This window comes from Falco rusticolus, chromosome 11, assembly GCF_015220075.1.
Source record: "Falco rusticolus isolate bFalRus1 chromosome 11, bFalRus1.pri, whole genome shotgun sequence".
Lineage (NCBI taxonomy): Eukaryota > Metazoa > Chordata > Aves > Falconiformes > Falconidae > Falco > Falco rusticolus.
Window position 1 is genome coordinate 34,087,156 of NC_051197.1, and position 24,251 is coordinate 34,111,406.

The window sequence follows — 24,251 nt, forward strand, 5'->3', positions numbered from 1 at the left end:
AGGTGCTTACACAGTACAGCTCGTTGGCAATAGTATTCTTTAATGCAGGAAGTTGTTATTCAAATATTTCACAGCAAGACTCCAGCTTATTTTTATAAGCACACCGTTTCAAGAGATCTCCAGTTTCTTCCTCTCTCACAACGACCGGAGACTCTACATGACCACATATATGTTGGTCTAAGTGGGCCTTTTAAAAATTGGAATTGCTGGGATTAACCACAGTTTACATTTCCTTGGGAACTGTAAACATTTACCCCTTGATTTAGCCTGCTTTGCTCTCTATTGAGTTATTAATTAACGTACGGAACAGTGGAATTAGCATCCTTCTCACGACGAGCTCCCTCGGCCCCTTCCCGACACACGCCCGGAGGTCGCTGTTCGAACCCCACCCCCACCCCCACCCCCCTGCCTCTGGAGCCCCACGGCGCTGCGGCTTGGCTGGGTGGGTGCTGTGCGCCCTCCTTCGGGACGCCGCGCAGCGCCAGGACCCCCCGCCTCGGCAGCCCCCGCCGCCGGGAGGCTCACCCCGCCACCCCCGGCCCCGCTGCGACACCCCCAGGCCGGCGGCGGGGCTTTCCCAGCCGAGGCGGGCAGCGGCCCGGCCCCCGCCGCCCCCCCCCCGCCGGCAGCGCACGGCTCGGGGTCCCGTCGCTCGCAGGCAGCCCCCGCCCAGCCCCGCTCCCCGCCGTACCGGCACGAAAAAGCGGCGACGCTCGATGCCGAAGCCCCTGGCGGACGGCGGGAAGCGGTCGACGACCACCTCGACGTCCTCCGCGTTGGGGTTCTCGACGGCCAGGAGACGCGCGCGGGCGGCGCCCACTCGCAGGCGGCCGAAGCTGAGGAAGGGCGGCCGGCAGAAGTGGCTCAGCACCAGCACGGCGTGGGCCTCGTCCGCGGCCTCGGCGCCCCCCGGCGCGGCCCAGCACCGCCTCCCGCTGGGGCTGGAGCCCAGCTCCCGCACCGCCGCGCCGGAGAAGGCATCGGCCATGGTCGGGGCAGCACCGGGGACGGGGACCGGGACCGGCCCCGCTGCGCTCAGCGCCCAACTGCCGCGCCTCCGCCCGGCCGCTCAAACGCGCCCGGCCCCGCCCGGCCCCGCCCCGCCCCGCGCCGCCCCGCCAATGAGCGCCGGGCGCTTTATTTAAACGGCCCGGCCGCGCCCGGCACGGGCGGAGGGAGCGGCGCTCGCAGTGCGGCAAAGCTCGAGTCGCGCTTCGAAATTATAAAAAAACAAACCACGAATAATTAAAGAAAAAAAAAGGGGGGGGGGGGATTTAGCAAACCTCCACGCTATAAAGCTCTTCCCATGTTATAAATAAATAAATGGAGCAAAGCCCAATATTTTTCTAAATAAATTTTAATTTACAAAATATTTTAAAGTAAGAAGCAGAATGAGACATGAACAGATTTCATGAAAAAATTTGCCGCCTCTGCTTATCTTTCATGAGCTTTAAAACTGAAAGACATACAGCATACCGTGTTTCCATGCTGTTTAAACAAAAAAACGGAGGGCAGAAATCAAATCATGGCGCAAGCATCCCTGCAAAAAATCCTGTGAAGCAAGCGATGTTAAGACAAAAGAACTTTACTTTTCCATAACAAACAAAATTACACATAGGACTGAGTACTTCTACATTTACAGTATACTTCCTAACTTCTCCTTACAGTGAAGGATTTCCACTAAAAAGACAACTTTACTTAAAGACCTCCATCTAAAATACCAACCTATACAGATCACACTTAAAACACATTATCTCATATACCAGTGACAAAATACTGAGTTTATCTCACCTTATTCTTTTATATAAAAGACCAACATTTAAACATTATCAAAATGGGTATGGGATTAAAAGAATATGGGGGGATTCAAAGAATCTTGCCATTGTCACCCTTAATCCATCAAATCCTGTAAAACAAAACATTTCTTACAAACCCTGAAAAAGATCCTTCTGGGCTTAAGCAAAGTGACTGCCCTGCATTACATCCTGCCAGTGTCACTCTTCAATGCATACGATGAAACAACCGAAACCACCGTGAGATGACGCGGTAGAAGACGCCCACACGTGCCAGCGGTCCCACGGCCTTGCAGGTAGACGCACTCTATTTCCCTCACGCTTCCATCACACAGAGAACATGCAATCCGGGTCAGTTATGCGTGGATGCTCAATACAGAACACTCTCACATCTATTTACTGTTTTCAGGGGGCATAAAAACTATTCATCCACAACTGCCTTCGCAGAATCCATTCATAATTCTACATTCATGAACTTCTACACAGAAACTATTTTAAATTTAAAAACTTGAGGGTCATTTATTCCTTAGCACTACGTAACACATTTCAGGTTCAACCAAGCACCTTACAAGGCAATTCCTTTGAAGTATTCTTCAGAGTTCTGGATGCTCGTTCACATTTGTTACTAGGGAAACAAACTTGGCTCTTTGATGATAACAAATAAATCTTTTGTCACTGTGTTCTGGCATGACCCATCAAATAACTAAAATAGCAGTAGATTTTTAAGGAAACCACAGCCTTACAGAAATACATCATCACCATTACAATTACTGATGTTCAGCATCAAAAGAACCCATGAGAGCCATACTCTGTAGGGAAAGTGTCAGTGCTTAAAGAGGAAATACCAATATAAATAAATAAACTGAACATAAAATCCACTTAAAAGAATTACGGGCAGTAACCCAGTCAGCAACCAGAAATTTGTTTAGCAAAACCCACAGAATTCCATGTTTACACAGAACGAGTGCAGTAAGTTCTCAGACCCACGTAGCAGTTTAGAGTACCAACATGGACTCCACTCGTCTCCCTAAAGGTCAGCATGTGGAAAAGACCAATTTTTTGCAGTGCGCCACTGATTGTTCCTTAGAGATATTTTCACGAGACACCTGCTTCTGCCTTCTTTAGCAAGAAACGGTCACCCAAGTCTACGACTGCCAGATAAAACATAGCCTTTACTGTAAAAGCGCCCTCCAGACCAGCAGGACGTGCACTTGGGGATGAGCACGTACACATACTAAAATGGAGGCATGAGACACCCAAGGAGTTTCGACGCACGCAGCTGTGAGTGCAGATCTCTGCCCTCCAACTCCAGCCCTCTCAGGAGGAGCTGCCCTCCGTCACGCAGAGATCACCTGCTTCCACCCCACTGTTACAGATTTGCTAATGGTTAGAATTAATTAACTTTATTTGATTTTATAAAATCATTTTAATAGAAATATAGAAGAATAAGAAATATATTTTTAATGAAACTAGTATTTGCACAACAAAAGCTGCTATGAAATCCTCTGTACAGCCCTGTACCAAGGCCAAGAACTGAGAGCAACCGAATGAAACAACTCGTAGTTACCTGCCAAGAAATTGTGAACTTTAATAATTGATATAAAGAAATTGTATGGAATAGGGACAATAAGTTAAGTGTAAATATATTTACTCAAAAAATGTAGGTATAGTAATTAGGGCATGTAACCATAGTTTGAAAGAAATAATTAATGAAATAACTAATGAAAGGAGGAGTCTGTTTCTCCAACTTTCTCTAACAAGGGGCCTGTTTATAAGTTATCTAGAGGGAGCGACTAAAAGAAACAAGCAGAAGGACCAGATGGTCGACAAGGACATAAATTAGTTCAGACCGATAAGAACACTGCAAACTTGCAAGACCATCACATTCCAGGCAAAGGGTGAGAAGTACACCATGAGGAAGACCTACGGCCTTCCTCCCAAAGACCACTGCCCATGTCCCGGGGACCCCTGCCCACAATTCTTGTAAGAATTTGTGGAAGCGCGAAGGACTGCTAAGCTAATTAACATACGAAGCGAGAGTACGTTAATGATTTTGGGGAAATACTATGTTTATGCATGAATACTTAATGAATATGCATGAATACGTTCTATATGAGGTGTATGATTTTGAAGCCTGGTGTGCACTGATCGTGAGGAGCCTCACTCTCGCACCCGGCCGTCAATAAAGAAGTGTCTGCTTACCTACATCGCATTGGTGTTGATGAGTTTTTCATTCCGAGATTTCGGTAACACCACCACATGAAGTACCAGTCCACAAAAATTCACTTTGCTCATATATGAATCTTAAATAGATGTAAAGCCGTAAGAATTATAGCTTATGATATTAAAAAAATAAAAACTATGTATCTAGCACTTAAGCTTTCCTATTTTCTTTCACTGTCAACTGGCAATGATCCAGCCTGACCAGCAGGTAAAAATACTAACTAGTAGGGTTATCTGCAAACAAAAGAACGCCAAAGAACTAGTAGGTCATTTTTTCCAGGAATGACTAGCAATTCTGGTCACCCAAACAGCCAAGATAGCGCTTGTTTTTCAGAAAAACAAGTCCTTTTACAGTCTGTTTCTTATTGGGCACCCAAAACCATGAAGCCCTTTGGATGATAATTGACCTTAATGTTTTTTGAATAACCAACTGAACTATAGAACAAGCCATTATTCAGAATATATATATAAAAGGCACAATCATGAAAGAATCTTAAAAAGGACATTATCAAGTAAATATGCTCCAAATTCCATTTTAGTTCTTTTCCTAGAGTGCCTTCTGAAAAGACTGGATTTTAAAAGAAAAATTTAGTTACCAACTATTTTTAAGCCACTTCTTTGTAAAAATCCTACAACACTTTCTTCTACTGTAGGACAGAAAAGACAAGAAATAAAAAAAATAGGCTTTTTAGTCTGAGAACTGCACTGACACCACCAATGTCAGGTATTTTTGACAGTACAATTACAAATGCTGGAAATCATGATTCACGTCCACACGTGGTAATACGAATATGATACATGCATGCCGATTTGAAAGTTACACATAAACCAGCTGTTTTCAAGCCACGGAGTGTAAAGATGACAAAGAGTTTTATTTTGAAAGGAGATGAAGGTGGAGTCAGAAAGCAGGAAGGGTAGTACTTGATAGTGTCCTTTCAGAAGGTGGCATTCAACGGCCTCGTTATTGCTGCGGATTTGCTAGTATTCAGCTTCTTACCAGATCTATTTACACCATGTCAGTCTGAACATTCCCAGAGCACAGCTCTAAATTTCACTTTAGAGTACAAACATAGAACAGTTAAACATATGCAGTCCTGTTTTAGAAACTGAACTTTTAAAGTTTAGGACTTCTATTGTGCTTCTTTGGCTAAGTCCTATTTAAATATCGATAACACTTAAAATTCTATAACTCTGCCACTATTTAACAGCTAACAGAAATCTTTGGTGTGTTTATGTTAAGAATCCATTAGGGTACAAACTTCAAAATATGAACATTCAGGCAGCTCTGGCACCTCTCCTGCAAACTGCTCAATGCTGAAGTAGCATGGGGATTAACAGAATCTAACACCAAAGTATTTGAATAGGATTTAAAAAGATCCGTGCCACATAGGAGTTTACAGAACTGTGATGATAAAAGAGCTTTTCACCACAGATCGTTTGTGCTCAGGTCATTGGATAAATTTAACAGTTACAATAATACACATACATCCAGTTTCCCATTTTAAAGTTTCTTTAAGATAATAATTTAAGAATAGGGAGAACTGGGGACAATTTTGCCTTAATACGTAACTCTTATGAGGAATCATTTGGATTGTAAAATTACTTCAGGTACTTTCTTTGGCATAATATCCACCAAACACAAAATAGTCATTTTTAAAATAGCCTTAAAATAGAAAGCTTGATGAGGTTAAGTTACACTAGATTTCATGGTGAGTTACACTAGACTTGTAGCTCAAAACGGTTCTTTTGGGAAAAAAACTCTTAAGCCTAATAAAGAAAAAAGCTAAAATAATTAAAGACATAAAATACTCTCAAGAGGTTGACTTTGTTTTATAAACATAGTACAAGAAAGTGAGAAACAAAACAATTCCATTAGCAACTCACAAAAGATTTATAATTACTGATTTTTTTGTATTTTTTTTTTAAATAGAAGTTGGGTACTGTTCTGGAAATAATAGCCTTAAAATTTCTCCTCTATCACAGGTAACCTGAAAATGGGGATACTATGTGGGGCCCTGGTATAACTTATGCTCTAACACGGATAAACCGTGCCAATCCTTTATGACTATTCATAGATTAAAATGACGTCACAAATACTCCCATTTCTTTCAAAGTTAGAGTGTGGGGCACACTTTAGAAGACAAGATTGAAAGAGCAAGGAAAAAAGCATATTAAAATTATATAGGACTAACTGTAGAAAATTAGACAACACCATTGTCTAAATTGTCCCACATTATTCATTATTAGAGATCAAGGAAGAATTAAAAGGCCAAATTTAGGCAGCCTAATTATACTCAGGGGGATCACCAAACACCCTGTTTAGTGTCTTCATAGACTATATGAATCACTTTTCAGAATAATTTAGTTCCTGCGTCCATTGGCTAGGCTCCAGAGCCTGCCAGACTTTAAAACCCTCCAAAAATGCCTGAGGGCTCAAGTAAAATTATATTTTAATTTGTGCGAAACACAATTAGAAGTTTGAGTTTTATATCCCTGCCTGCTCTTACAACTTTTAATGAATTTGATATAGTCCTTATTCTTCCAGAATGCTTCCTATTACACTTACAACATTAACTCAAAGTGAGATGCAGAAAGGCAAAATATTTTTTTAAATTAATAACCAGATATGTAATTACATTTTTCAGCCACTATCCTTAAAAGATATTTCAGAGCATAATTTTTTAAAAGACCATCTATAAGATTTTTAAAAACTCTTAAAATCACAAGAAACACACTTTCAGTATGCATCAAAATGTGCCTAAATGTTCAAATATTATGTAAACAAACCTGGTTTTCCAAAACTATGCAGAAGACTCATGAGTCCAAATAAAATATAAAATATAAATCTCAATTGCCATATCAGCCTTCTGTTGGCTAATGGCTTAGTAAATTAGGTGGAATGTTATGGTCTGATCATGAATGTTCATTGTTTGAAATATTCTGTACAGTAGGAGCTGTATCTAGCCCCAGTAAAGTTCCAAGATAGGACTGGTCTCTGGGATCCAACATTTGCTCAGGCCTTACAGGATGAACAATATTTGCAGGTTGTGGAGTGAGAGTGTATTTCTCTAGAAACGACAGATCCGTGGCTCGCTGATAATCTGCCTGCTCGGGCTGCGGCGGGAGAATGCCATGTGACGGAGCAGTATGCTGCACCAGCTCAGCCTGCGGATCAGACATCTGAACGGGCACCAGAGTCACAGGCACACACACCTCCGTAGACACATTCGGTAGCAAACTTTTGGCTTCTGATTGATACGCTTTGGACTGTTCCACATATTGTTTAGCCTCAGTCTGGTAAACTTTGTCATCAGAGGTGTACTGCACTGGTAAGGAGACTAGCTTTTCCTCTGAAGAAGATGTCAATGTCTCTTCTGCAGCCTTTGATCCATGGACATGATCAATATGGTATTTCAGCTTGTCTTTTCGTTTAAATGTTGCATTGCAGTGTTGGCAATTAAAAGGTCGAGCATCTGAATGAATAACCATGTGTTTTGTTAATGTCTTCTTAATTCTAAAAGACTGATTACAGATTTGACATTTGTAGGGTTTCTCACCTGTAAAGACAGAGGAGTGAGAATTAGACATTCTGAGTAACACCATGTCACACATAAATATGCAAATATGTACATGGATTATGGCATATATATATATATATAAACATATAATGTATAAAACAATTTTACTAAAAAGAAAAAGCATATGTTCAGCATCAGTTTTAGAATCAAGAGAGCCACTGAATGTTTCCAGAAGTTATCTTAGCATACTCTTCTTACAGACAATTCTCTCAGTACTTGGGCTCTCTGTCAGGTACACACAGAGATAATAAGAATATAAACCAAGTAAAAAAGTGTTATTTTTAAAGGACCGAGGACATATGTTGCCATTGTCAGGGTTGGACAACCCAGGCCTGTTAGTTGCAACTGCAGAGCAGCTTTAAATTGTCCTGGGAACAAGCAGGGTGAGAAAGAAAACAAGCTATGCAGGAACAAGAAGCCAGGTGCGGAGCAAGTCCTGGGAACCGCGAAATCAGCACACTCTCATTGGCACACTCTGATCCGGCGCCTGCAGCATGCTCACTGATCAGCGACATGGATGCCCGCGTGACCAGAGACCTTTATCCAATCACCTGTGTGTAAAGTCGGGGGAGCGGCTGGTTTAAGTTATAAATATGACCTGTTTGTTTAATAAAGTGAGCACAGCATGTAGCCATATTGGTGTGACTGTTGTGACTTGGCCGACTCTCCACAGGGGACCCTCTTCGAAAAAGAACATTCTTTAAACTGTTATGATACTGATAATAAATGAGCTCAAATTTTACTTCTATGTATTTTGAAAGGATAATGATTTTCCTAAACATAAAGCAGGAAAAACGAAGTCAAGGAGAGAAGGGCATAACCCTTTCCAAAGACATTTCAAATCCTTGTTTAGATTCCCACTTGAAATGCAGTATTCTCTGCACCACAAAAACGATTAGAAGGTCTGGGAAAATTTGGCAAGAACATACACCAGTAACCTAGAGGAAGAGGTGAAAAGATTATCACAAACCTATGCTGAGGATTATGAATATTTCAACTGATACATTCAGAGGGTAGCATTTGGGAATGACCAATATATAAGAATAAAAAGTCTTGCTGCTTCCTGCTACTCTTGCCCTGAATGCTGTACAACCTTAATGCATTAAATAATTCCATCAATGCTGATACATAAAAACGCATTCCTACACGTTTTGGGGTTTGTTTTATTTTTACCTGAATGTGTCCTAAAATGCATTTCCAAACTTGATTTCCCTTTAAAAACTTTCTTACAGACTTCACACTGGTGAAATGTTGCTTTATATCTTTAAAGAAGAAAAGACATTTCATGTTAGATAGTTTTATTGTTAGTTGGTTTAAGAAAAAAAAAGTATGTGCACAGTCCTTTCTAAAATCTTCAACTGCAAAATAGCTGAATATCAAAGCTTCCAAATTTCCTCATTTCTGTTCATCTCTCCTGGCATATGCATACCAATAAGGTCCATCCGATTCTTTTTGATATTCAATTTTATTCTCTGCTGGGATCGGCACTTAGTATTTAAAGAGCAAATGCCACTACAGCTTCTTTTCTGACAACAAAAATAGCCTCAAATAATAGTTTTTGCCCGGCATCCACAAAAGGCTTTCACTCTGGCAGAGTTACGTTAAATAAAGTACTAGGAATGGTTTAGGCTACTGGCTACCAAGAGAAAAACCGACAGAATAAGCAGACAATATACTATAGTTTCAACACAGATGTCTATAACTACTTCTACGCAACGCTAGTGAGTACAAGCAGTTAGAACACATCATTTGAAAAACAACTAGGTCTCAGTTTATTCGAAATCTCTGAAAGGCTTATTTTTTGAACTCAAGAATTTAAAAATTCTATTGCATTTTCAATTTATAGACATAACTCAGATCTCAAAGCTTTTACCTACTTTCAGAGTCACTAATCTGCTACCAGCTTCTAAAATATCCAAGTGTGGGATAGTTCTGACAGTGCTTACATGATGTCTAATAATGCAGTTTTAACTGGTCTGCAATGACAATGTCACAACAAACCATCAATTTAGAACAACATTAAGACAGCTGACAGATCAAAATTTGATCCTTTTTTACATATTTTTTTATTTACTCAATTATGCTACAAAGCAAACGTCTTGCTTAAATTATGAAGGCAATTTTCTGACATCCACTTCATAAAAATGTTTCTATCAAGAACTAAGGCAATGGGCATGACAAACACACAGATTACTAGAATTCTGCACAAACATGCAAGTCCCAACAAAATCAGTTACAGTACACAACTATTTACGCAGTTGTAAAAAAACCACACTTACTTCTGCCACACTTTTTCTCCCAGATGAACACTTTTATAATGAACAGTAAGGTGATCTCTGCGGCCAAAACATTTTCCACATTCCTCACACTGATGTGCTTTTTCACCTACAAGGGCAAAATTTAATAAATCTTGGTTAAATCTTCTGGAACTTATGAAATGTCTAAGAGCTATAATTGTAAAACATACAGTACAGACCCATGTTCACAAAGTTCAGCCAATCAAGCTCTTCCATACCTTAGTCAGAGAAGGATTCTCTGGTATCCAAGAACAAAATTCAGGATTGTATAATAGGCATTTGGTTCTATCAGAGTAAAGATTTTTACCACTTGTTATATATGACTATTACTGATCATTTGTCATTTCTACAAAGAAATCCACATTCATGAGTTGAGATACTTCCCAAACATCCACTGCATGAGAGGTACAAGGGAATAACTAAGAATCTGCTCTCTTCATTATGACCCAAAATGTGGTATCTTCAATAATCTGGGACTTTAAAAGAGAAGCTTATTTAAACATACCAATTATTTTCAGCTACCAATATTTACAACTTAAAATTACATCACAGTATTTATCTTTTTCATTACCCTGATTCACATAGTTACCTTTTTCTTTTATGCTGCTGTTTAAAAGTATCTTGATTCTTTTTAGTCATCTTGGTATCTTCCACAAAATGGCAGAATATTTCTTCTCATGTAAGTAGGAGTGTGGACAGTCAAAGAATGTAACTTTCTAGAGGAGGAAAAGCAAATAGAGTAGAAAAGAGGATTTTTTTTTCCTTTTTGTACTTGAGTTTTCAAAGATTTCTTTATTTTATAGCAGACATGATTTCAAACACCAAAAAAAGAAGCTGTCCTTCAGAATAAAGGCTCAGGAAGTTTAGAGACTGATCACTTTCATATTTTCATGCTGCCTAGAAAGTATTTTGCCTCCTAGAAGTCCACATTCTCTTTGGATCCTGCTCTGAAAAAGGAAAAGTCCCTAGTGAATCTTCAGTCTTCCTATACATTTGGTAACCTTTCTGCTCTCAGTGCAATTGATCTTTTTTTCCTTCCTCCTGATTGTCTCCATCTGGCTGTTCTCAGGGTCGACTCCCACCAACTTCCTTCCTTCCCTCTGCCCCGTAACAGAGACTTCAGGTTCTTACATTAAAGTGATCAGTGTAAAAACTCTGAGAGACTGTGACAGCTTCTTCTGTGTTGTCGTAATAATGTTTTACACAATTGCTATTAAAAAAAGAAATCTGAACTCAAAAAAAAAATCCTCCTTTTTCACTTTTGCTTTTTTAATTCTTTTTAAAGCAATTCATTGTTACATGTTTTTGACTGTCCCTTGGCTTTCTACGTTAACGTGGTGGAAACACTTGGCTTTTAAACCTTGACAACATGTAAGATTAACCCTACTTTAGTGGACCTTAAAAACAGTGACAGGAACTTTTATCAGGCCTAAAATATTGCAAATACTGGGGGGAAAAAAATTCCATAATTAATTTTTTATTTGATCATATTTCAAAATAGTAACGTCAAAGCCAGTTTTCAAAGAAAATGCCTACCTGAGTGTATTTTTTTATGTTTTGTCAGATGGTCATGCCGAATAAATGTTTTTCCGCATTCTTCACATTCATACCTCTTGTCATCATGGTGGACTCTTAGATGAAGTCTGCATATTTATAGTCATAAATATAACCATAAAATGCAATTTTGTTAACATAATCTGTACCGCTAATTCAATGCAAAATACCAGAAAACACAGTCTTTAATGCTTCACACAAATACCAGGAAGTAACTTGCAGCTGAGGTATGGTTAAACTGCTCTTAGAAAGCAAGAGAACAGAGCTAAACTCATATGTGACACTAATTTAGTAGGGTATTTTAGTCCTCCACTTCTTTTGTCTCTGAATAACAAAGATGCAGAAGTTTTAGATGTGCAAGAAAGTCAGCTTTGAGACAAGATTTGTATGGGATTCTGTCTGTGTTTAAACCACCAATGTATTAAATAAATGACTTCTCACAGATCATTAATATATTTGCAATATTTAAGCACGTATAAAGCATTTACTAATGCTCTGAGTTGGAATAAATAAAAACTTATACATTATGAAGAATTATGTTGATAACACCAAGGCACATATATTATCAAATAAGTGAGCTAGTTTAGCAGCTTATTTAATAAAAATCTGTACCTGTAAGAGCTTCCATGACGAAAACTCTGCCCACAAATACTGCAAAGGTGAGGCTTCTCTCCACTGTGAATTCTCAGATGTTCTTTCAAAGTCGTTCTGTTTAACCAAGTCAGTAAAATTTAATTTTAAGCAATGTCACTGCCACTTTAAAGTGAAACAGACCACTTTCTCAATTTCTTTAACTCTGATGGATCATAATATATCCAGATAACTGCATCAATTCATTCAGATACACACACACATACATCAAAAGGCAGTACAGCAATCTACTACCTACCCAACCAGCTGCATCTACGACAAAACTAAAGCAAACAAAATACTGTCCCAACATATATTTGGACAATGTACATTAAAGAAAGTATCAATTTCAACACTATTTTCTATGTAATAATTTCCTTGTTACTATATGTATATCTAAGTTACAGCTTTAAAGTTAGACGTGAAGTAAATTTAGATCAGACTTGAAGGAAACCAATCTAGAAAAGGTAATTTAACTTAACTCTACACAGAACTTATTTAAATATATATATTTATACACACACACATATACATACACATATGTGTCTACATTTACTACTGCCTTTCCAGTGTAAAAAAAAAAATATTACATGCAGATGAAAATTCCTCTTAAGCAAAGGAATTAGACAATAAAATTTACTGTACACAGAGCTGGTTAAGTGTGTGAACTAAAAAGAGGAAGTCCTTTGATCTCCTCCCAGTACAGATTATAAATATTATTTTTCAAGTGTGTAAACATATTGCATTTTTTAAAATAGAAATTACTCTTGCAGTTCAAAGTGAGCTTTATAGAATTGGAAGACTATCTGTGCTTTATAGCTTGTTTACTACTTCACTACCACATTAATACAATTTCTTTTAACACATGCATACCTATTGACCAAACTACTAGAAAATACACACCACCACCAAAACCCACTAGGGACAAATCTTCCCCTTACAATATTTCTGGGGTTTTTTTAATAGTAATTGAAAAAAACCTAAAAATCAAGAATACTGCAGTACACAAAATCGGATCTTTTCATATTCGCCAATTAGAACATAACTAGAATCTTAGTTACAGTTACTGCGATGAAGCTGTATTCTGTCAAAATAAAAAAAGAAAATACAAGGCTTATTTTTTCAGAACCTAAACATAAATCACTATTTGGAAAACTTAAAAAGGTCTCCTTTACAGAGCAGTGTAAGTAAGACACCTGCACTGATGCTATGTTGACAGGTTTTTTAAATTCACATTTTTTCCCCTGTGTAAACAGAAATGAACAGAAATGGGGGGAGGGGGGGGGGGCCAGATACCTTATTCCTTCGGCCTTGTTATGCTCTTTTTCTATATACTAGAATTTATGAGCCAACTTTTATAGTTTCCATTTTTCAAAACAGCAAAATAACATTTTTTCCTCCGTTTAGAGAAGCAGCAGCAAAGGTTGTACAGTGTTATGCAGTCTTCCATGAAACTGTCTTTTTAGAAGTCAATTTCTTCCTAGTCATTCTGTGTTGGCAAGTGTTCCTGATCTTCCTGTCCTCATCTAAGAAAACATCTATGGCAGAAAACGCTTTCCCAAACAAATGCAAGATGTTCTTGCACAACACAGGAACTCCAAATGAAGTGAATTAGAGGTAAGACTTTTCTAAATACAGTTCCACCTCACAACTAATTACCTACAGCTGTCAACCTTAATTTTAGAGGTCATCAAAAAATCACATGCTACCTGTGGCTCCGATGCTACCTCTTAATACAGTAGCCCTCTAAAATGGTCTCAACTTATGTTGAAAACTCAAAGCCAAAACATACTCAGAATCGAACAAAGCACGGTATATACTCCTCTGTTCTGCTGAAGTTCAAGTAGTCACGCAACTCCTTACCGTTCCCTCACAGATTTTCCACAGATGAAACATGTCCATTTTCTCTTTCCTCCATGAGTACATTCTATATGGCGTTTCAGATTTCCTGTATCATTAAACTGGCGGCCACAAATATCACAAGGAAAAGGCCCTACAAGGAGACAGACACACACAGTAATATTAACTGTCAGTTAAACCAAACAAGATGCACAGACTGGTTATTTGTGAAACCCCTCACCAATTTACAAAGCAAAAGCTTTGTATAACAAATGATTCACGTTTACTACAGTCAGCATACTGTAATTAGACTTTGTGCACTTTCTGCTCAGGTAAATTATTTCTAGTACCTTGTATTTTGGCAAGTTTCATGATTGTAAAGCAAAAATTTAGAATTGATCATCAAAAGTAATTAAGCCCAGTTAAAACTGAAAAACAAAATTCCCATTACTATCACCAATCTAATTCCTACCTGGCATAAATAACCAGTAGTAATAAAAAACTCCTTGGAATACTTCAGAGGGAAAGAAAAAAGGCATTTGGAAAACTTCAGGATGAATCTGACTTAGTTGAGAATCAATTTAATGCAAAAGAGCTTTAAACCAAAACTAACATTAACTCTTCCTCCCCTCACCAAATTTTGCATTTATTTAGGTACAATACAATGCCTCCAAAAGACAGCTGAGCAAAAAATTAAAAAAACAGCCAACAAAAAAACCCAAAAATCAACTTGCCCGCCCTAAACAGGAAAGAGACAACTGCAAAAAGAAACCAGACTGATCAGGACATACAATGGTGGAGGAAGGTTTTACTTTAAATCTATTGTTTACATGCCAGAAGAAGGTTTCTATACCAAGATGGAATTTTTCTTGATGTTTCAGTCTTGCAAATCGGGATTTAAAATGCTCTTCACAGTATGTACACTTAAACGGTTTATCCTGAGAGTGGAGGATCATATGCTCTTCTAAGTGAGGTCTTCGAGTGAAAGATTTCTTACAAATCTAAAAAGATAACACACTTAGTCAAAGATACAATAGTTATGACCAGATTTTTTTTTCCTATTCATACACTCTGACAGTTTAATTCATCTGCCCTCTGCAGATTAAACATGTATTCTTCCAAAGCATATTCTATCCCAACTTGGAAAGCCTTGCAGTCAACATCAAAACCCCTGTGTTCTACAGAACCCCTAGTGGATCGCACTCTGTAAATTAGGATGCTGATCCATGGCAGCCTAAATCAAGCTACTGGCAACTCCTGCAGTTACGTGCTCCACCCCACTTCTTTCCACTGACTCCAGTACTTACCAGACTCTTTTCCTAGGGTGTTTCAACATAGTAACCAGGCAGAAAACAACCCAATGGAAAAAAAGCAAATAGCTTTGGCTTGGTTTGGGATGCTGAAACAGCTCAGTTGGACTGCGGTAAAAGCTGTTGTTGTATAAGCTACTGTAGAACTAGAGTCATACCTGTTCTTTTATTTCCTCTGTGAAATTCTCTTGACAGCATGTATTAAAGAGAAAATGCCAATACCAACAAATAAACGTAACTCAAAATACATTTCAGAGATACAGAACTTTTGCAATAAAATTATGGCAGTTTTTTTAGTATTATTTTCAGATTAATCAAAACCTAAATGTACAAGAATTAGTAGTAGTCATTAAAGCAAGCATGCAGTTCAATTACAGAATTGAAGTCACAGTTCAAATTTAGGCATTTAAACTAAGTATTACAATTTAACATCAGGGTCCTATACTTTAACCTAAATCAATGCAGTACTCACTGATTTCACGTGACTGTTGCCATTGTGTACATTAGCTGAACCTAGTTCTACCTAACTCCCAGACATTAAATCGTGCAATCACTCTCTCAGAGCACACATGAATAACACTCTTAGCCTCAGGAAATCAGACTGAACAGCTTTATTTGTTTAAAAACTCATTAACTTTAAATATAAGTGTAAGAAAATCCCATACCTGTAAAAAGTATAATAGCCTTCTTGCTTTTCTTTACTATTTATACTCTACTGTTTCTGTGAATTTGCTCACATTCCTCAAGGGTTAAAGTATGGTCACCAAATCCTGGTGTTCACACACGGACTACAGCATAAACCAACAACCTGAAGAAATCCTGCAGCTTACATCTGTGGCACCTCAGCCCTCAGAACATACTAAACAACCTGAAAACAAAGTCACAGTTCCTAAGGGTCTGTTCATTTTCCAGCTGCTATTAAAAGCTAAGATTCTACCCCTGCTTTCAATTCGTGTCATTAAAAAAAAATCACGAGCAGTACAAAAGCAGCAGCTCACTGTTTAAAAATTTCTACTTAACATAAATTCAAAATTTTCAAGAAAAAAAACCCAAACCAAAACCCAAACCACAAAGTGGTGTTTACCAAATCATTCATCTGTTAAGAGTACTTTCTGAGAAATGAACATGAACAATGTTGCATGATTGTTTCCCCACTATTGAAATGTTTATCTCGTAACAAACAGAATCTGTAACATCTTCACAGAATATATCTTTATCTGGAAGATAAGACCCTTTGGTCAACCATGTAATGCCTCCAGCCATGGTACTATCGCCAGCAGAATGAACAGTACAAATCCCTACAGCTGGCATCTCCCAACCTCCTACTGTATGTTAAAAATTGAAAGTTCACAAACAGAGCAAGGTTAGTAATTATGTTACCGCACCTAATATTAGGACATACAGAAGCATACAGCAGTTTGCATAAAGAGCTGCCCTGGAAAAAAAAAGTAAATAGATTCCCTTCAGAAAAAACAACAAAACCCCACATCTGAAACTTTAAAGCATTATTTGGCAGCAGATAGATAGAGAATGGAAGTTCTACAAACTCCTTTTTACAGCTCTTTATACCGCTTCTGGGGAAAATCAAGGAAAGAATTCTATGATTTTTCAGCTAGATATAAATTCAATACAAATTTACAACTTTGTTGGTAAGTGTATGCAGCTTAAATGAGAAAGTGTTTCATATTTAACACACATTTGCCTCACTATTGACAGAGCCAAAGTAGTATACTTCATGGTCAAGTGTTTGATGTGCATAATCAATGGAAGAGCAAATACTCTGTTTTTAAAGTATCTGCACCACTCCAGTCTAATAATCGGTAAATTAATGTATTTTAACAACAGTAATAACTGACCACATTAAAAAAATACTGCCTTCATCTATTTTAGAATTCAATTTGGTATTATCCACCTGGTCACAAGCTGTACATACAGAAAAAAGTCAGTCTTTAAATCAGCACATAAAGAGGAAATTTATAGCATCGCTTATGAAGCTTACTGAGATTTCACAGAAACACATACTATATTTTCACTTAAGTGCTCAAGTCACAAAGCATAGTACCTATATGAAAAAAAGGAAAGTACTGAGGTATTACTTACATCACATTTCCAACCTTCACTCTTTGTCTTCTTGATAGAAAGAAATTCTTGTACGTTCTCTGGATGAAACCTAGAAGACAGACAGAAGCTGAAAGCAGTTAAAACTTTCTAAGATGAAGATCACCCAAACGCTAAACAGCCATTCCTAACTTTATGCATCATGAAAGTTGATCACCAAACCAGAATACTCTAAAGGCAAAAGTAACTGGAAACCAGTGTTGACTACAGACTGCTGTAGAATTTCATACGACATATTGGTAAGACAGGGGACAGTTTCAATTATAATGATTTATGGATATTTACAAAGAAATAAAAGTGGTGTGTAAATAAAAATACCTTATAATTGGACCTGTCATAAACAAATTATTCACCTAAAAGAATCTGCATGGAAATGGTTTATCCACCTATTATTAACAGTATAGCAACAACATCTAAAACCAAAGAAGATATTTTATTCTTCCTCCAAATTAAAAGCAACACAGATAATTATTAAGACTGTTGTGTTCCGACTGTGATAGCTGATCTGAACATTCTAAAATTTACAGTAAAAATGTATGGCAGAATTCCTACAGAACCACTACTGCTATTTAGTCAGTCCCTATGCACTCCGTATGGCAGGTTAGTAGATACCGCTAATCCCCATGCCCTTTGAAAAGATACTTATTTGAAAAAAACAGTTCTATAAAAAATGCAGAATACACTGTGTGCATACAAACATTTATCTTTGCTTTGAACATAAAAAATGATTCTTTAGAAACGTGAGACAAATTTGTCATACTTGCCTCTTCACATGCTTTGCTAAAGTCTTTTTGCTTGCATGCAGCTTACTGCAGTAGGGACATTTGTGTTCCTTTTTATGAAAGTCAGTGTCACTAGAGTGTTTCTTTCTGTGCACTGTCAGGTTGGACTTTGTTGAATAGCGCTGGTGACATATATCGCACTCAAAAGGCTTCTCACCCGTGTGTACACGTGTATGGCTCTCATATTTGCCTGTAAAACAGCAGCAAAAAAACCCCTGTAACAGGTATCACCTACAATATACATATCTGGGGTTTGTTCTACAATCTCTTTCAAACGTGGTCAGGACCTAAGTACCTTCGACACTTATTTGAAGATTTCTACTGGTTTACACCACTGAAAACTGTACAGTGATCACATGCGTTCGATCCACGGGTCCTCCACGCAATTCCATTATAACTATTTTTAAGATAAAGAGCAAAAGTAAAAGGGCTTTGTAGTACTATTAAATATGTGTGAGGGTTACGAATCCCTCTTGTTCAACCCCATAGTATACTCTGTTCTTAAGTACTGAAACTTACATTACTACTTTTTCATTACACTGATTGTGAAGCATGTTTTCAAAACAGGCAATAGCCTTGCAACAAACTGGTATTTTCAAGGTACTTTGCAATAACAAAACACTAAATGAATGATACAGACCCTTGAAAATTTTCTACATTTGGGACCCAAGATATTACCATAAACGAAAATACTACTGTCTCATTTCTTTCACACCGCTTGTATTCGCTCTCCTGTTTGCCAGTTTTTTTCCAAGGACAGAATTCCTACCTACCTCAAGTCAACAATAGCAGGCTCTCTGCTTTGTACTAGGTAATTTTTTTTTCTCTGTAGAATATGCATCATACTTCTGGGAGTCAGATAAAGAAAAAAAAAAAAAGTACTATAGTTGATGAATCTAAAATACACATCGATTATCTACTGTAATAGAAGCTTCTAAGGAAATAACTTATGTATCGCTTGTTTTAATGCAATTTCTCATTTATTTTTTGAGCACAAACCTAGAATTTTCTGAAAGTGCAGAGAAAAATTTCTAATGTGTATAAAACTAAAATGTACCATTACAACCCTAAATACTCACAAGCCATTTATTTCTGCACAGTATCCTCTCAATATTAGTAACAAGCTCCCTAATTCAGAGTATTTCCTTCGTTAATTTTAAGACATGGCATTACAAGTACAGTTAAGTTCACATTTTTAATGTTAACTAGCTTCTGTGATACAATTTGTGACCCCATAAAACTCATTTCATGTCAGCAAGCTAAATACACTGTGTGCGAGTAGGAATTAACACGCACAGCAGCCCCAGTCCATTTTCATGAATTCCTAAAATTTCAAAATAAGACAGAGCCAACACATCTCCTGTAAGAACATCAAAAAAAATGCCTAACACTATGAGGAACCGTTTCTTTCCTAACTCCCATGATCGAAAGGCAGTGAATACCTTAAGTGACCATAATTCAATATTTATCCCAGCTGAAAGAACGCAAAAATTCTGGAGTACAGTAGAAATTTACTTCTAATGTGGGAAAGGCGGACAGGAAGGCACTGGATGGGTCAGTACTGGAATGTTTACTCTTCTGATACCTCAAGTAACCAGATACCTAGATTTGGCTGTAACATAAATGATCCTGACAGAACAGATTAAGCTGACAAAGCATTACTTGGTGCTGCTCACAGACCAGAAAAATCAAGCTAGCAGTCAGTAGGGACTAGGTCCTAGGCATCTACACATCAAGTAGAGTAATTTTAGGCTGTTTGACAATGGTGCTGTTTTACTACAGCAGTGACAGCTTTGTATTTAAAATTAATTTGGCAGAAAATACAGTAGAGGTCTTAGACTTCATCCAAGATATTTCCACAGGCTTAGTATCTTGATATATTTCCCTCCTTTTTCAAGGCTGCTTTTGCATACCATTCTAACAACCAGAATTCAAAGCAGTGAAATAAATAAATTTAGCATTTGCAGATTTTTCAAATAACATACTCCGTTCATTTATTGAAACTGTTTAGCACCACAGACATAACTTCACACACTCAGAAAAATTAGCAGCACACTGGATCAATGAGACAATCCAGAAATCCTGATCTTCACTCTCTGGGACAGAGAAAATGCTGTTTATTTCCCATACAAATAGCACCACCGTATGGTAAAAAGGGAAGAGATCAACCTAACTGCTCTTACCTATTCGATCAAATTTTTTGTCACACTTGGGACACTGTAGTAGTTTTTTGCTACTGCTTTGAATGATGACTGGAGCTAAGCCTTCAGGAATATTTCCCACTGAATCAACTGCCTCAGAACCCTCTTCAGTATCATTCTGTTCTTTTTCACTTTGTTCTTCAGACTCTGAATCTTCAGCTGACATTTCCTCTTCCTGTCCCTCTTCATCAGCGTTGCATTCACTTTCACTATCCTCAAATTCACTTCTGTCAGATGTTTCCTTGTCAGAACTGACTTTTTCCAAATTGCTGTCAGAGGCATCACCACTTTCATTGTCACTGTTTTCAAATTTAGCTGGACATTTACGGTTTCTCGTAGAACGTCTAGTGGAAAAGCTGGCCTTCTCAACCATTTTTAACCCATGTTTTCTTTCCAGTGAAAGGGATCTGTGGGCTTTAGCCAAATGATTTTCTAAGGACTTCTTGTAACAGAAACTTCGACCACAAAAAGTGCACTGATGACTATTTAATAGTTTACCTGTCAGTTCATTTAGTGTTTCTACCGGTGTAGGTGCATCAGTTACATCGGTCTGTATGTTAGAAACACTTTCGTTATTTAGTAACTTCACTGCATCTATGATATCTAAAAATTTTGCCGCTTCCAGCACCAGCGGAATTTCATTTTTATATACAAAAAACTCAGAGGTGTATAGAAACTCAAGCAAATGCTGAAAAACAGAATGAGTTACATGATCTAACGTGACAACATCAGTGCTTGGATTTTTGCTCAAACAGGCATGAAAATAACTACTCCCAACAGCCACTACAACCTTGTGAGCACTAAATTCTTTTCCTTCTACAATTATGAGTAAATCACAAAATGAAGGATGTTTCTGTCTATCGTCATTTAAGTATTTAAGTAGATTTCTGTTATACTGTAATGAGCTTAGAAGCTTTCTTTGTTCCGAAGACGGTGAAAGTTCTTGGGAAGCTTCAAGCTGATCTGCAGAAGCTATTTCCGCAGACTTTGAGACAATCTCTTGCGCACAGTCTACTACAAGAATCTGTTCTGAAGTATCTTTCTCATGGCCAAGACGAACCTTTTCGTTTAGATTTGCAGCGAGCCGTCTCCTTTTCTTCATTGCAGAAGTGCAACTTCAAAACCAGGAGCTTCATAGGTGATTGGCCAAAAATTCTTGCGAAGACTTGGTTCTGCTCCAGACCATGAGAAAACGCACAACGGTAATTTCATAATCTGCAAAAGAATGATGATAAAAATTACTCTTTAACACTTAACTGTGATTTCCTTTGTTATTAACCTATAGCTTTTATTAGGTCACTAACAGCTCGCCCCTGCCCGCTGCAGGCCGCGGCGCTGCTGGGGGCGTGTGAACCGACCTGCCCGTTCCCAGGCCCGAGGCGGCCCAGGCCGCGGTGCCGTCCCCCGGCCGCGTACAGCCCGTCAAACACCCGGGACGCCCGGACGCGGCGGCTACGACCCCGCCGGACAGCGCTCGCCTTGTCCCCGGCCCGCCCGGCCGCGCCGCTGTCCCCGGCGCCGATGGGCCCGAGGGCCGGCCTGAGAGCGCCCCGCGGCACCGAGCTCGGGGGCAAAGAGGGCGCCCGGGACGCGGACCCTCCGCCTGCTGGGGGCGGCCGCGAGGCCCCCCCGCCCCTGCCGCCCGGGACATAAAATGGCCGCGCCCCCCCCCCCCCCCGCTCCCCGCCCCGGCGGGGCGGCCTCACGCACCTGCACGGCGCTGGGCGCTCCCCGGGGCCCGCTCGGCCGCTAATCGCCGCTGCACCCCGCACCGCGCCCGCTTCCGCCGCTTCCGGGTCCCGGCGCCGCGCGCAGCCGCGCTCCGTGCGCCGGCGTGAGGGGAGATGGCGTCACTTCTGAGCAGGCGCGGCGGGTGGGGCGCCCGCCACCGGCCCCCAGAGCCCCCAGAGCCCCTCCCGTGCCCCTCCGGCCCTCAGCTGCGGGCGGGCGGGGAAGGGGGCGCGGCGGCCGCCTGCGGGGTGGCGCCGGCAAGTGGCCGTCAGCGGCAGCCGCCGGGGGCGGGGGCGTTTCCGAGCGGGCGGCGCCTGCGCGCGGGAGAGGCGGGCGGCGGGGCCGGGCTGCCCGGGGCGGGCTGGGCGCTCCCAGCGCGGGGAGGCGCGGTGTGGCAGCGGGAGCGCTGTGCGGGAGCAGCGGCCCGGCAGGCATGGCTCCGAATTGCCAAGCTGCCCGCCGTGCTCCTCAGCAGCGCTGCCTCGCGTTTGAGTTCTGCTTGAGTATTTGGAAGCACTTCACATACGAGCTTGGGAAGTGCCCAGCTGCCGTCCTGCCCGGCGAGGAAAGGGCAGCAGGCCCACGCGTGGCCCGGCCGCGCCGGGAGTCGCTCGCCCTCGCTCCGCCGGGTGCGGCCGCCCCAAGGTACCGGCCGCCCCGAGGTACCGGCCGCCCCGAGGTACCGGCCGCCCCGAGGTACCGGCCGCCCCGAGGTACCGGCCGCCCCGAGGTACCGGCCGCCCCGAGGTACCGGCCGCCCCGAGGTACCGGCCGCCCCGAGGTACCGGCCGCCCCGAGGTACCGGCCGCCCCGAGGTACCGGCCGCCCCGAGGTACCGGCCGCCCCAAGGTACCGGCCGCCCCAAGGTACCGGCTGCCGGGGCCGGTGTCGGACACCTCGAGGAGCCGTCACCCGGCGCAGGGCTGCGCGTCGCCCGGCGGCAGCGGCGGCAGCTGCTCGGTGTCCCTGAGCGGGAGCTGTGCGTGGGCAGCCACTTGGCACAACCCACCTCCAGGCATTGCGTTTTCCCACAAAAATACTGAAAAGTCTCAAAGCATTTGTCACCTCCTTTTTGCAGGGTTGTGACTGCACTGGCTGTGCTTGCAGCGCTCTTACACTTTTTAATTGAAGCCTACAACTGGCTTAATTTTTTTCACTGTAACAGTACATTAAAATCAAATTATATTTTAATATCCCACTATTTCAAATAATACCTTAATTAGTGTCAGTTTCTCCATTCTTTTCTTACTTCCGAGGCGAAATGATGGCACCAATCAGCAGCAATAGCAATCCGTATTGCTATGTTTTTCTTGCACTGAAGGCAAAGATCTGCTTACCTTCAGGGCATCTGCTCTTTTAGGATGCTGTTTGTGCCTGCTTGACTTACTTTTCCATACAGTGATAGTTAAGCTGTATGTAAACTGTAAAAATAAGTTTCTCTTTTGATTTTGCATGAAAAAATGAGGTTTTGAGAGCAAGGAACTCTTAAGTTTTAAGCTGACCCTTACATTTCACTCTCATCTGAATAATACATACATAAAACATCTAGCCGGTAACTGGCTTCTTGGGTATTACTGTTTCCATAGCAAATATCATCAGTTCAGAAGTATAAATCTACGTGCTTCATGAGTTTTCATGAATGAAATATGCAAGGAAAACACAACCTTGATGAGAACTATTTTGCCAGCAAGTGTATCCAAACTAGGAAACTGTTCTGTGGAACAGGCTTGAGACTTGCTTTGTTGTCACTTGTCACTGCACTGTAGTGGGATTCAGGTGCTTCTCAGTCTGTAACTGCTAGATTGCCATGGACCAGCATTTCCATACCTGTTCCCTGGCGTAGAAAAATTAACGCAGATTCAATTTTTTTCTTGAGATTTTGTATTTCTGCATCTACTTCGGAGACGCTTCAAATGCAGAAAGTTGAATTGCTAGTAGAAGGCATTTATTCCCATTTGAAAACAAACTTGGTGCCTGTCCTTAGATACAAATAAGTGATGAATTATACCCAAACAAAAATATTCTGGGCATAACTACTTCCATCAGCATCTAGTCTTCCCACAAAAAAAGTAGAAGTTGCATCTCTGCATTATAGCATGGACTTTGGCCCGGTCATAATTTTCTTCCCACTGCTCATTAAAAGGTAAATTCAATGCCTTCAACCATGTGGTTCGTTTCTTCTGTGTTGTTGGGTT

The 24,251-nt window shown here is 40.4% G+C and overlaps 2 protein-coding genes across 8 annotated transcripts in view; both read right to left on the reverse strand.

Annotated features, from left to right (window-relative positions):
• ASPM (assembly factor for spindle microtubules) overlaps positions 1–1,061 on the reverse strand; it is a 31,381-nt gene extending 30,320 nt beyond the window's left edge. For all 6 annotated transcript variants that reach the window (XM_037404857.1, XM_037404861.1, XM_037404860.1 and 3 more), the window contains exon 1: positions 692–1,061. In XM_037404857.1, coding sequence (XP_037260754.1) covers positions 692–988 — 297 coding nt within the window. In that variant the 5' untranslated portion in view covers positions 989–1,061. The remainder of the gene's footprint in view (positions 1–691) is intronic.
• A 508-nt stretch (positions 1,062–1,569) lies between these two features.
• On the reverse strand, positions 1,570–21,898 carry ZBTB41 (zinc finger and BTB domain containing 41). Of its 2 annotated transcripts, none has more exons than XM_037404046.1 (11): positions 21,684–21,898; positions 20,308–21,540; positions 18,107–18,314; positions 17,325–17,394; positions 14,768–14,915; positions 13,939–14,068; positions 12,058–12,153; positions 11,428–11,534; positions 9,874–9,979; positions 8,768–8,856; positions 1,570–7,489 (listed from the first exon to the last, which is right to left on the reverse strand). In XM_037404046.1, the coding sequence occupies exons 2-11, from the start codon at positions 21,425–21,427 to the stop codon at positions 6,930–6,932; spliced, it is 2,634 nt and encodes an 877-aa protein (XP_037259943.1). In that variant the 5' UTR covers positions 21,428–21,540; positions 21,684–21,898; the 3' UTR covers positions 1,570–6,929. The 2 variants fall into 2 exon arrangements, with proteins under 2 accessions (XP_037259943.1, XP_037259942.1); XM_037404045.1 differs by having other exon boundaries at positions 1,570–7,573; positions 21,684–21,897.
• Positions 21,899–24,251: the final 2,353 nt, after the last annotated feature.

Coding starts and splice junctions, on each gene's coding strand:
- ZBTB41 (XM_037404045.1), bottom strand. CDS start 21,427: ATGAAGAAAAGGAGACGGCTCGCTGCAAATCTAAACGAAAAGGTTCGT. Junction 17,395..18,106: donor TTAGCAAAGCATGTGAAGAG/GCAAGTATGACA, acceptor TCTGTCTTCTAG/GTTTCATCCAGAGAACGTAC. Junction 7,574..8,767: donor GCATTTTAGGACACATTCAG/GTAAAAATAAAA, acceptor CTGTCTTTACAG/GTGAGAAACCCTACAAATGT.